Below are 13,036 nucleotides of genomic sequence, written 5' to 3'. Positions count from 1 at the left end.
ACTATGAAATCCTTAGAGGTTGTTTAGACAATGCAAAAGCCACCCACTGCATCCCAGTTTATCCACTACATCCCAGGCCATTGTCAGTCATCTTTGACTTTTGTCCTACCCCTGGACTTTGAAGATTCAGGGAGAGAGAGGCTGACAATTTTTTGTGCAACTCTTGCCTCTCAAATCCACAAGTCAAGACATTATCCTATAATTGTCATTGGTCCTTTTTGAAAATGAAGGATGAATAATTTGGTAGTTGAGAAAAGTTAGATAAAAACAATCAGGTTTACAAACAAAAAACCATCATGAGGATTAGGTGAAAAATATTATCCCTTAAATTAGAACCCAGAAAACTATTTCAGTACTAAATAGTGAATTCCATGTGACAGGAGCTACATCTTATTTAATCTTTGCATATTCCTCAGAAACTAATACACAATAGATGCTTAACAAATATTGAAATTGAAATTGACATTGTCGTTTATCTTGTGAGATGTTCTCTCAAATATGGAATACTAATGCTAAATATGAGGGCACTCTTAAGATTGTAATAATATTCTTTTAAGACCTATGAGGAGTTAATATTGAATATTTAATCAGTTCTATTCCATCTCTTTTTATTTAAATTTTCTAATTATAGGTAAAGGTAGCTTCCAATACTCATTTTTAAGATTTTGAGTTCCAATTTTTTTCCCTCCCTGCCTTACCATTCTCTCTTTCCAAGACAACAAATAATCTGATATAGGTTATGCATGTACAATCATTTAAAACATATTTCCATATCAGTCATGCTGGGAAGAAAAATCAGAACAAAGAGAAAAACCATGAGAAAGGAAAAAGCAAAGGTGAAAAATAGTATGCTTCAATTCAAATTCAAGTCTCCATAATTCTTTTTCTGGATGCAAATGGCATTTTCCATCCTAAGCTACTGGAATTGTCCCGAATCACTTGATTGCTGAGAAGAGTTAAGTCTATCATAGTTGATCATCACATAGTGTTGTGTTACTGTGAACAATGTTCTCTTGGTTCTACTCAAAAACTGTTCATGTAAGTCTTTCCAGGCTTTTCTAAAATCTGCCTGCTCATCATTTCTTATAGAACAATAATATTTCATAACATTCATACAATTTATTCAACCATTCACTAATTGATAAGCATGCATTCAATTTCCAATTCTTTGCCACCACAGAGAGAGTGATACAGTTTTGCAGATGGATCCTTTTCCCTCTTTTATCATCTCTTTAGAATACAGACCCCCCCCCCAGTAGTGGCACTGCTGGGTCAAAGGATATGCAGTGTTTTATAGCCCTTTGGGCATAGTTCCAAATTGATCAGTTCAGAACTCCACCAACAATGCATTTGTGTCCTAATTTTCCTATATCCCCTCCAACATTATCTTTTTCTGTCACCTTACTAAATCTGATAGGTGTGAGTTGATACCTCAGAGTCTTAATTTGCATTTCTCTAATCAATGTAATTTAGAGTATTTTAAAATGTAACTATGTGACTAATTTCATCTGAAAATTGTTCATATCCTTTGGCCATTTATTAATTGGGGAATGACTTGATTCTTATAAAGCTGAGTCAGTTCTCTGTTTTAGAAATGAGACCCTTATCAGAAACACTAGCTGTAAAAAATTGTTTCTCAGCTTTCCTTCTAATCTGCACTGGTTTTGTTTGTGCAAAACCTTTTTAATTTAATGTAATCAAAATAATCCATTTTGCATTTCACAATATTGTTTCTTGTCATAAAATCCTCCCTTCTCCAAATATCTGACGGATAAACTATCCCTTTGCTCTCCTAATGTGCTTATATGTAGCATCACCTTTTATGTCTAAATCATGAACCCATTTCCATCTTATCTTGATATAGAGTGTGAGGTGTTGGTCTATGCCTAGTTTCTGTCATACTATTTTCTATGTTTCCCAGCATTTTTTTCAAATAGTGATTTCTTATCCCAGAAGCTGGAGTCTTTGGGTTTATCAAACAGTAGATTACAATAGTCATTGACTATTTATTCCATCTCATTAGAGAGCATCAGAGTATACTTTAAGAAAATACACAGGGGGAAAAATCTTTTCTTACTAGAAGCTAAACTCTCCCACTACTTCCAAGGCTTCCTGTAGCTTCCAAATCACAAATTAAAGACCTGGTCATGAACCATGAGTAATCTAGCAGTCAGGGGAATACATATTTAGTTAAATACTTCCTTAGGTTGGGCTACATGAAAATGGTCTATAGAGTGATTTTTCTCTACCCTACAAGTTTCCAATAATTGGAGTGGGCTGGCATCTTCAGTTGAACACAAAATTCATATCTGCTTAGATTGGGGGAGTGGAGGAAGGAGATAACACCATGCCCACATAACCTTGGTGTGTAAATTCTTATCTAAGTTATCTCTTTCACAATTGTTCTAACAGAGTATTGGCATCGGAATTGCCAGTCTAACCTTCACATAAGCACTCCAGCGCAAAAAGAATTACAGAAAATGACAGAAATTGCAGAGAGAACTTAAAAGCAGTATTAAGCTGGTAGGGGTGGCCTACAGAAAACATGATGTCTAATGAACATTTGTTTTTCTCTCCGTGTCGTCTGGCAGGGCACCATACACGAAAATGCGCATCATAGGTTTTTGGGAATAAATGAGTTTGTTGCAAGCATCAGTGGGATCTCCTCTTGAAGCTGTCTGGGGAATTGCACCATTCACATGTAAATCAGGCAGCGGGGCTGCCAATGGGGAGTGGCTCTCCAGAACTGATGTTGTGGGATGCTCTTTATAAGAAGCATCAGCAGAAAAGTTGGCAGGCTTTCTTGAAAGGTAGATGAATCCTGGTTGAATGTTGTGGTTTGATTCTCCTCTGTCTTCCTGACTAAAGTTGTAGTATTCTGACTGTTTCAGTCTTTCTTGCTCAATAAGTCTGTTGACACTTGGGGATGTATAGGTGACATAAGCTGGCCATGATGCATGCTGGTTAATCAAGTTGAGTGGAAGACCAATGTTAGCCGAAGATCTGATATGGTTATCTGAAAGCAGACAGTAACCAAGATAACTTTAGATTAATAAACTCTCAAAGTTCTTGCTATTTTTGAGGTATATTTTATTCCCAATTTTAAATCTTCATTTTTCATACTAAGTAATGACAAAACTACTAACATTTATTAAATAGGAGAGTATATAGAATAAATATTAGTAGTTATTGCTATTATTGCTAAAACAACAAAAGAGAAAATTCTGGAGAGGTCAGAATTAATAACATGCTGTGGGGAAAAAATGCTAGATCTGGAGTTAGGAGACATTTTAAAAATTGATGCCCTGACATTATTTTAGGTTTCAAACCTGTATGGGCCTAGTTTTCCTCATTTTCATACCTTTCCTTAGATATTAAGAGATTATCAATTCATATTTACAAATGAACAAAATGAAGCTCTGAGAAGGAAAGTGACTTGTCCAAAATCACACAATTAATTGCAGAGCCATAGTAAACATAATTCTCCTGACTCATAGACCAATAGACCAACTACAACATTACATTGCTTCCATTAGAACCTGTAAGAAAAATGTTCAAACTGTCCATACATATGTTTTGAAAAAAAAACTTTAATAAAAAAAATTAAGGCATAAAAAATGTTCAGTGCTATAAATATTTACTTTGCTCATAGTAAAACTACTAATAGAGATAATTGGGAATATTACTTATGAAAGAGTTTAAATTAATGTAAGATCTTATTTATAATGTGTTAAAAACCCAGTTTTACTGAAATAAATAGGAATTAACTTTAGAGTTCGTTATACCTAAACACATTATACTTTCCATGTCTATAGAAGAATCTTATAGCATCATTTATATTTCTTCAAAAGATTATAAACTAATTTCATTGACAATTTCCCTAGAGTAAGAAAGAAGAATTACCAGGTAAGATAACACTAAATCCCTTCCTATTTTGTAAATGGTTGGTTAGATTAGAAAAGTTCTCAATTTTTAAAAACTCTTTCCCTTAGAAATACCAGTGTTTCCAAGATTAACAAATAGAATGTTTAACTAGAGTTAAAGCAAATGTCAGAGACAGATTCTGCCATTCAGGTTAGTCTTTCCTACTTGATATTCTATTAAAAAGAGGAAATATGCTTCTCCAAGAAAACAAGAAGTTAGAAAATTATTGAATTATCTTGTATACTAAGATGCATGTACCTAAAAGTTTGCAGAAGGGAATAAGGATAGAAATCATTTACTTTTCTTTACTTGAAAGATACTATCTGAACTTTTCATTCAACTATGAGCAAAGTCAATTATCAATGAATTGAATTGAATAATTTTCTTATAGTTCTGTTCCTGAATAAAGCTAAGAGCTTTGGAATGAAAAGTCAGGAGTCAGAAATTGGTGAGCTAGTCTTAGTTCTGGCACCTAATAAGTATAGCAATAGTTCTGATAGTTAGATAGTTCAATCATCATTATTCCCATTTTATAAGCGAAGTAAGTATTAGCATTAACTAATATTATAAAAAGAAGATAATATTTGCTGTGCTTATTTCACAGGGAAACAATGGTAACTGATACCTATATGTAACCTATTTGTACTTATGCTTTGGATTTCCACAAAAGCCCTGTGAGGCTAATAAACACATATTATTTTCCTATTTTACATATGTAATAACATATTAACTTCATAAAGGTTGTATCTTATTAATGATTATACCAGGAAGTCTCAAAAGGAGGAAACTGAACTCAGATATATTTAATTCCTTACTCCAAAGTCCAGCACTTTTTCCTTTATCTTTCCCCAACATCATATTATTTTCTGATAGATCAAACTTATATGAGAATCAAAAGATGAGATTATGTATAAGCAAGACATACTGTGGTATTTATAATCTCAAATCCTAGGATCGGAAAGAACTACAGAATAGAATAGACTTCTTTTAGACTGTAGGTGTTGGGTAGCTAAATATCTGTATTGTAAACTTTTCATGTCTGCAGAGGATCACTACATACATGGAAAAAATATAATCTTTAATATAAATGAATATATATATATATGCACATATATATATAATACTTCAGATCTAGAACTAGAAGAGTCTTTAAAGGCAATTTAGTCAAACTCTTTACAAATGAGGAAAAGTCAGTATTACTTAGATATTTCAAAAAATCTGTGATATTTCATTGGTTGAAGTATTTCCTATCTCAATCACATTAATGGATAGTTTTATGTGTTGATTTGGCAGAAGAAGGAAAGGAGGAAAGAAGGAAGAAAATAAAATGCTAGTAGCTAACCTTTTATTGATTCATAAATTAGATAACCTGAATTTGTATCCTAACTCTGCCACATAATAAACATATGAACTTGAATAGAAATTAAACATCAAGATCCCTTATGGCTCTGAAATTCTATGTTATTATGGTGAGCTTATTGAAACTTAACTAGGAAGTTATTTAGACAAGATTTTATCACTAAATTCCTACTAAAAATCTCCCTAAAATTAGTTGATACTGTTAACATTTGGAGAACCCCAGATCAATTTATACCATGATGTGACATTAGAGAAGAATCTTTATTTAAAAGATAATGTAATCAGAGATATTGAATAGTAAAACATTTACTATAGTAAAACATACATACAGTGCATTCTGTTAGTAATGTTCAACTTGAGATCAATGGCCATTTTCCAGTCACTTTAAAGGTGTCATTTATATGCCTACTCCATATCTGATTGCCTGATTTGACAGAAACTCACCCATAGGAGCCAAAGTTTTTCTGCGTGGATTCTCTGGATCTGTGCGCATCGAAGTAGAGATGGGTGGACCAAATAGTCAGTGGGTTCACTTTTCTATGTATAGTTTATGAAGAGCTCTGTACAAGTGGCAGAGACTTCTACTTCTGGGTTCCCTGCCAGTCAGGGGGCAGTGTAAAATCACTTCAGGAAGTCAGAGCAACAAGTCAACATGGGTAGCTCTGAATTTGCTCTAATGTACAATGATGATCTGGGAAAAAAGGGGGGGAGATGATGAAATTTCCATTCGTATAGGACAACAATTCTCATCAACTAATATTCACTGAGCACCTTCCTAGAAGAACCAAATCATATTAGTATAGAAGGATAATGAAAAATAAATACAAAAAGGAAATTATGGCTAAAATGAACTAAAGATTCTTCTTAAATAATCAAGCAATCACAAAAATAGGTAATATCATTTTAGAAAACACTTTCATATCAGTATATCCAGTTCAATGTAAGCAAAAAATTTCCTTTGTGCCAAAATCTGTTGCATAGGATGAAGAATAAAAAACAAAGAATTTGATAAAATGGCCTAAATCTAGTGAAGATAAACATTAGTAAATGTTAGTAATGAGGAAAGATGGTGAAAAGTATATTGGTAAATATATTAAAAAATCAATAATCCCAAAGAAAAAGGTAAAAAATAGAAATGAAAATAGTATTTTCAGATCTTCCATTTTTACAAGGAATAATCATTAATCATTTTAAAAATGTGTGATGCATTAAAGAACCAAATAGTTAATGGAAAAAAAAATTAAGTAAAACTTAGATGCAATCAAACTTAGCAGACTGGCGGCTCCTCTTTAATGAGAACTTCTGGAAAAACTGGAAAGCAAGTTGGCAGAAATTAGATTTAACTAAGAACCTTACATAATAAGGTAGGATGGGTGGATGATATAGAAATCTAACCTTTTTCATTTGTGTTCAGTAACCCACAGCAGAAATTCCCTATGCAGATACAGAGTAGCAGTTCATCTGCAAACTTACTGGCTTTGAGATCTACCTGAAGTACTGAAATGTTAAGCGACTTGCTCCAAACTGGTCCAAACATTCTGGAAAGCAATTTGGGATTATGCTCTAAAAGTTCCGACCCAACGATACTGGTACTGTCATCTCTACTTCAAAGAGAAAATGAAAAAATATAAGAAAATGTATAACATCTTTTTATGATAAAAAGAACTGGAATTGGAAGAAGTACCCATTAATTGAATTATGGCTGAGAAAATTTATGTATTTGAATGTAATGGAATACTATTGTACTCTAAGAAATAATGAAGGGAATGGATTCAGAGAAAATTGGGCAGATTTATATGAATTGTAAAAGCAGAGCCAGGAAAACAATTTCTACAATAACCACAAGATTGTAGAGATAAAAAAAAACACTTAGGAAATCTAATTAACAATGACCATTCACAATTGTTCATATAGAGATAGAGATGATAGAAATGATAAACTATGTGTGTGCATGTTATTAGGCAACAAACAAAAAGCTACTACAGATGTTATTGGGAATCTTAAAATTTTCTTTTATTAATATGGGAACTCAGGGTCATTCTTCCAGGAAATTTTGGCTACCTAAATGTCTGTTTTAATAGTAACCTCACATGGACCAAAGAAGAACTAGAGATCATTACTGATCACAAAATAGAAAATTTTGATTATATCAAATTGAAAAGCTTTTGTACAAACAAAACTAATGTAGACAAGATTAGAATGGAAACAATAAACTGGGAAAACATTTTTACAGTCAAATGTTCTGATAAAGGCCTCATTTCCAAAATTTATAGATAAATTGACTAATTTATGAGAAATCAAGCCATTCTCCAATTGATAAATGGTCAAAGGATATGAACAGACAATTTTCAGATGAAGAAATTGAAACTTTCTAGCCATATGAAAAGATGTTCCAAGTCATTATTAATCAGAGAAATGCAAATTAAGACAACTCCGAGATACTACTGCACACTCGTCAGATTGGCTAGGATGAATGTTGGAGGGGATGTGGGAAAACTGGGACACTGATACATTGTTGTTGGAATTGTGAATACATCCAGACATTCTGGAGAGTGATTTGGAACTATGCCCAAAAAGTTATCAAACCCTTTGATCCAACAGTGTTACTACTAGGCTTATATCCCAAAGAGATATTAGAGAAAGGGACCACCTGTATGTGCAAAAAATGTGGCAGCTCTCTTTGTAGTGGCTAGAAACTGGAAATTGAATGGATGCCCATCAGTTGGAGAATGGCTGAATTGTAGTATATGAATGTTATGGAATATTATTCTGTAAGAAATGACCACCAGGATGATTTCAGAAAGGCCTGGAGAAACTTACATGAACTGATGCTGAGTGAAATGAGCAGGACCAGGAGATCATTATATATTTCAACAACAATACTATATGATGATCAATTCTGAGGGATGTGGCCCTCTTCAACAATGAGATGAACCGAATCAGTTCCATTTGTTCAATAATGACTAGAATCAGCTATACCCAAGCGAAAGAACTCTGGGAAATGAGTATACTACATAGTATTTCTAATCTCTCTATTTTTGTCCGCTTGCATTTTTGATTTCCTTCTCATGTTAATTTTACATTATTTCAAAGTCTGATTCTTCTTGTGCAGCAAAATAACTGTATGATCTGTATACATATATTATTTGACATATACTTTAACATATTTAATATGGTATTGGTCTGGTCTACCTACCATCTGGGAGAGAGGGTGGGGAGAAGAGAAAAGTTGGAACAGAAGGTTTTGCTGAAAAATTATCCATGCATATATCTTGTAAATAAAAAGCTATAATAAAAAATTAAAAATTAAAAAAGATTAATAAGGTATAGCTTCTTCTAGGGGAAATACAGCAATAATTTTAAGGTCCCCTAACCTTAGAGTGCTATTGTTCTAACAATCTATCTGTCAATGATTGTAAAAGTTTTCTGGCCTAGGAATATAATAATGTTTCTTCTCTTAGCCTTTAGGGAAGACATATTAGTGATCCCAAGGATCCTCTGAACTTAAAGTGCTATTGTTCTAACAATCTATCAATGATTCCAAAGTCTGCTGGCCTTAAAATAATCTTACAAACATTACTGATTGACAGACAGATAATGTTGGTCAATGACAACCAAGTTCCTTACACAATAGTGAATACACCACCGCCCCTCAGACCTACCTGAAAGAAAATTAGCAAATAAGTAGCATGAATCTCTGGTCGAGCTGTCCTATAAATCTATCTTCTTGATCTTGGTTCTTTGCTAAATTCTTTTGGAATTTAGCTTGTTTCAATTGGCATTACAATTACAATAAACTTTGCCCCTTGACTTGAAAATGAGTTCAAGCCTGTAAATTCTTTTGAGACATCTTGTGACACTGGTCTGCAACCCCTACCCTTTTGGAGTCCCTTGTGAACCTCAATATTTGATGGCCTGGGATAGGGAGAGTCTAGTATCCCCTGACTTGATTCCCTCATTGTTAAGGTAAGCTCCCCATCATTTTTTTTTCTCCCTCAAGCAACTGGAAGGAGGTTCATCGTGAGCTCCTTGACTTAGGGGACACCCAGACTTGAAAAATCTTATGATTTATGGATAAAGTTCCTAAATAACCTTTGCTACATTTTTACCTTCTCTAGGACACCAGAACAGATGAAATATAATGGCTTTTGGCAAAGAAATTAGATGGCTTTTGACAAAAATGGGACAAGTCCTCTTTTATGTCATTTTTATCTGTGTCTGCATCTCTGTACATAATGTCTGTATCATGTTTGTTCTGTGAACTAGATTTTGTTATCTGGAAAAGATTTAAAATGTAGCCAGAAACAACAATAACAACAAAAAACTTCTATGCTGTATTTGAATTCTGAGATTTCTTAACATCCTTGATTCTCACCTTAAGAGGGGGGAAAAAATTAACTTTTTCTTGTGGACCTCAGCTCTGTCCAAACTGAAATAGAAATAAAGTTAGCTAATTAAAATAAAAATAACATTTTAGCAGATTCTTAAAGTTTGGGAGCAATTAAGAAGTTTGGCAATTAGTCATTTTAAGATTGCAAGAAAAATTCATGAAATATTGGGGATATTTCCAGGAATGTATCCCATTCTGAAAGGTTAAAAAAAAAAGAAAAAAAAAACAACTAGGTAAATAGCAACTTTTCCCCAACCTTTCCTTGACTCCTATTTTGTCCAGAGTTCCCCCTCTGCTCCTTTGGGAAAGCATCCCAGAAGATATAAAGGGACCAGTCTCTCCTCCACTCCCTGGAGTCCTGAGTATTATATCTCAGTTTCGGGGATTGTTAACAATCAATATAGCCCAAGTTACTCTATCTGCTAACTTCTCTCATCTCAGATCAGATTAAAGAAAGAGAATGTACTATAGGGAAACTCAAATTCTGCCTCCCTTGTAGAAATAGGGGAAGCAACAACATCCACCTTGCCCAAACACCTCCCCAACCCAGATTGGGGGAATGGGGATGGAGTTGGGGTCAAACTCCATGGTCAACATTCCATAAATCCTGCATCTGAAACTATCATCAAAGGGAGAACCCCAGCAAGTTCTGTCTAGCAACTGCCTGAGAATAATCCGAGTGCACCTGGCACCACCCAGGCAAGGCAGTGTGAGATGAGAAAACCAATCAGCTTCTGCATTTGGTAAGCTCACCATTTTCCATTTCAGTTGGGTACATGTATCTGTGTAATTTATGGCAAATTAGTTTATTTCTGCCCACTTTTCAATTTGTAAAGAAATAGTAATGGTGGTTGTGAAGATCACATGATTGCAAAAGTGCTTAAAATAAAACAAATGCTATATGAATGTTGATTCTTTATTAGATATAATTGATTCATATTTGATAACTTTATAGGGTTTTTTAGATGTGACCAACATACAATGTCAATGATGAGATAAATGATTTCTATGTGTGTGTAAAATAATTTGGAAGCAAATTCAACTAAATTAAGGCCTCCCCCAAGATTAGGAAGATAGTGCATAGAAGAAAGAAAAACAATTTTTCTTCCCTCTTCCCTCTTTCCCTGACTGCACACAGGGATATGCATGTACAAAGGGGTGAGAGGGAAAGAAAGAAAATATAGTTTATTGAAATTTATTGTTTGAGATACGATAGTAATAGCATTTTTAAAGATGCTCTAATCAATGCCCATTAAAGGGATATGAAAATTGAAAGAATTATAAATTCTTTGATACTAAGTCCCAGAGTGAGGAGAAATATTGGTACCAGCAATTCCTTCTGGAAAAATCAGCAGGAGGGTGAGTGGTTCTGACTACTTCTACAAAGTGGGAGCTAATTTTTTTCTTTTCTTTTCTTTTTGTTCTACATTTTTTCCTTTGCTTGGGAAGTTTGAACACTATAGTTTTTGTTTTTGTTTTTTCTATTTTTCTTAAACAACATTTTTCACCATTACTGGTCTTTTTTCTTCTAAGTTTTTTAGTCTATCACAAATAGTTGCCTTTTTACACCCACCCTAGCAGATGTAAATTGGTAAATTTACACATGAAATATTATGTTAGAATTGCCCAACTAAAGGTTTCTTTGTTACATGTTGGTATGCAAATGAAATGCTCTTGTAATTACTGCTAACTTGAATATTATTTATATGTAGAGAAAAGTATTTGGGAATCAAATTTCAAGTAATTATTTGAAGACAACTACACAACTTGCTTGTTTATATAGCCCAAGAGATTGGAAGGGACCCTGTAAATACAATGTACCACAACCACCACTTATTGCTGGTAGGAGTGATCACTCCTGAGTGATCACTACTGAGGAAAAAGAAATTGATAAGCACTAATGATAGAGGATGAATAAAGACCTCAAATCTTTGGTAATAGGATAGGGAGGGGCATTATTGGAGAGAGCCTGAATTTTATTGTCCAAGCTAGGGAAGAGCACAGAGTATTGAATTTTTATTTTAATAAGGCCTTTTATTATCCTAAGTAGATCTTTATTTCAGCTAGCCCTGTTTGAATTCCTTGGCAAACTCTACAGTTACTATATCCAATCAGAAGACTTATGATGTTCTCTCCTATAAAAGAACCAGTAAGTACTCCAATCCCCCCTAACTCTGATTAGGATCCCCTGCTAACTTTAGGAATTTGGCCTGCCTTTAGGCATGGTAGTTTCATTAGAAACTGCCTGCCTTATGGTATCTTTCTCTTTGTAATAGCCAGCTCATTAGGAATTAAATCTTTCTATTGACATCTTTACCCTAGTTAATGATAACTTCAGTTAAGAGAACTTTCCTTGGGCTTTTTCCCCTTATTAATAGACAAATACCTTTTGAAACTTAAGTCATTGGACTAATAAAATCTTTGCTTCTTGATTTGAAGATAGTCTAAATCTACAAAATCTTTTTTTTTCTCTAGTAAATTTATTTTTAATATACATTGCTTTATGAATCATGTTGGGAGAGAAAAATCAGAACAAAAGGGAAAAAGCATGAGAGAGGTTAAAAAAAAAAAAGAAATAAACATTGCATGTGATAGATTTACATTGTTCTCCTTAATTCTTTTTCTGGATACAAATGGCATTTTGTATCCAAAGTCTGTCGGGATTGCTTTGGATTAACTACTGAGAAGAACCAAGTCTTTCAAAGTTGATCATCACACATTCTTACTGTTACTGTTTATAATGTATTTCTGGTTCTGTTTGTTTTGTTCAACATCAGTTCATGTTTCTAGTCCTTTCTACAATCAGTTTGTTTATCATTTTTTGTAGAACAATAATATTCTGTTACCTTCATATACCTCAACTTGTTCAGTCATTCCCCAATTGATAGGCATCTACTTATTTTCTAATTCTTTGCCACCACAAAAAGAGTTGCTACAAACACAGGCTGAGGGTTTTAAAAAATGAAATGAAAAATGTCTTCCTAAATAGTGATATATCAGTGAGCAAAGAAAACAAGGTTATAACAACTTTTTGATATTATAAGGATGCCCCAAGACAATAAACCAAAGCCATTAATTTCTCCTTAGAAAATCTTGAAATAACTGAGGAAAGCTATTAAGAATAAAGTTCCCTGAGATTTTACCTCATATTATCACAGAAAATTGTCAAAGATGATAAAAAATAGAAATCATCAACACTGGAAGAGTTTGCAATACTCTAATATGTTCTTAAGTGGGACCTTATAAGCCAGCTCAACTATTCTGAAAAACAATTTAAAATTATGAAAATAAAAGGGGGTTAAATTTTTCATACTCTCAAGAGATTCCACTATTGGGCATATACTTCAAGGAGATCATTAAATA

General features: G+C 33.5%; 1 protein-coding gene across 4 annotated transcripts in view; it reads right to left on the bottom strand.

The window, feature by feature from the left end:
* Positions 1-2,490: 2,490 nt before the first annotated feature.
* The window catches only part of CDRT4 (CMT1A duplicated region transcript 4), a 28,025-nt gene continuing 17,479 nt past the window's right edge, over positions 2,491-13,036 (bottom strand). For 2 of the 4 annotated variants that reach the window (XM_074265091.1, XM_074265090.1), the window contains 2 exons: positions 5,728-5,974; positions 2,491-3,016 (listed from right to left, as the gene is read on the bottom strand). In XM_074265091.1, coding sequence (XP_074121192.1) covers positions 2,553-3,016; positions 5,728-5,776 — 513 coding nt within the window. In that variant the 5' untranslated portion in view covers positions 5,777-5,974 and the 3' untranslated portion in view covers positions 2,491-2,552. Of the gene's footprint in view, positions 3,017-5,727; positions 6,047-9,658; positions 9,708-13,036 lie in introns of those variants that run through there. The other 2 variants (XM_074265092.1, XM_074265093.1) reach the window with 2 other exon arrangements.

The sequence above is a fragment of the Sminthopsis crassicaudata genome, chromosome 4 (assembly GCF_048593235.1).
Source record: "Sminthopsis crassicaudata isolate SCR6 chromosome 4, ASM4859323v1, whole genome shotgun sequence".
Classification (NCBI taxonomy): domain Eukaryota; kingdom Metazoa; phylum Chordata; class Mammalia; order Dasyuromorphia; family Dasyuridae; genus Sminthopsis; species Sminthopsis crassicaudata.
The sequence above is the reverse complement of the archived record's forward strand: the minus strand, read 5'-3'. Positions and strand labels throughout refer to the sequence as shown.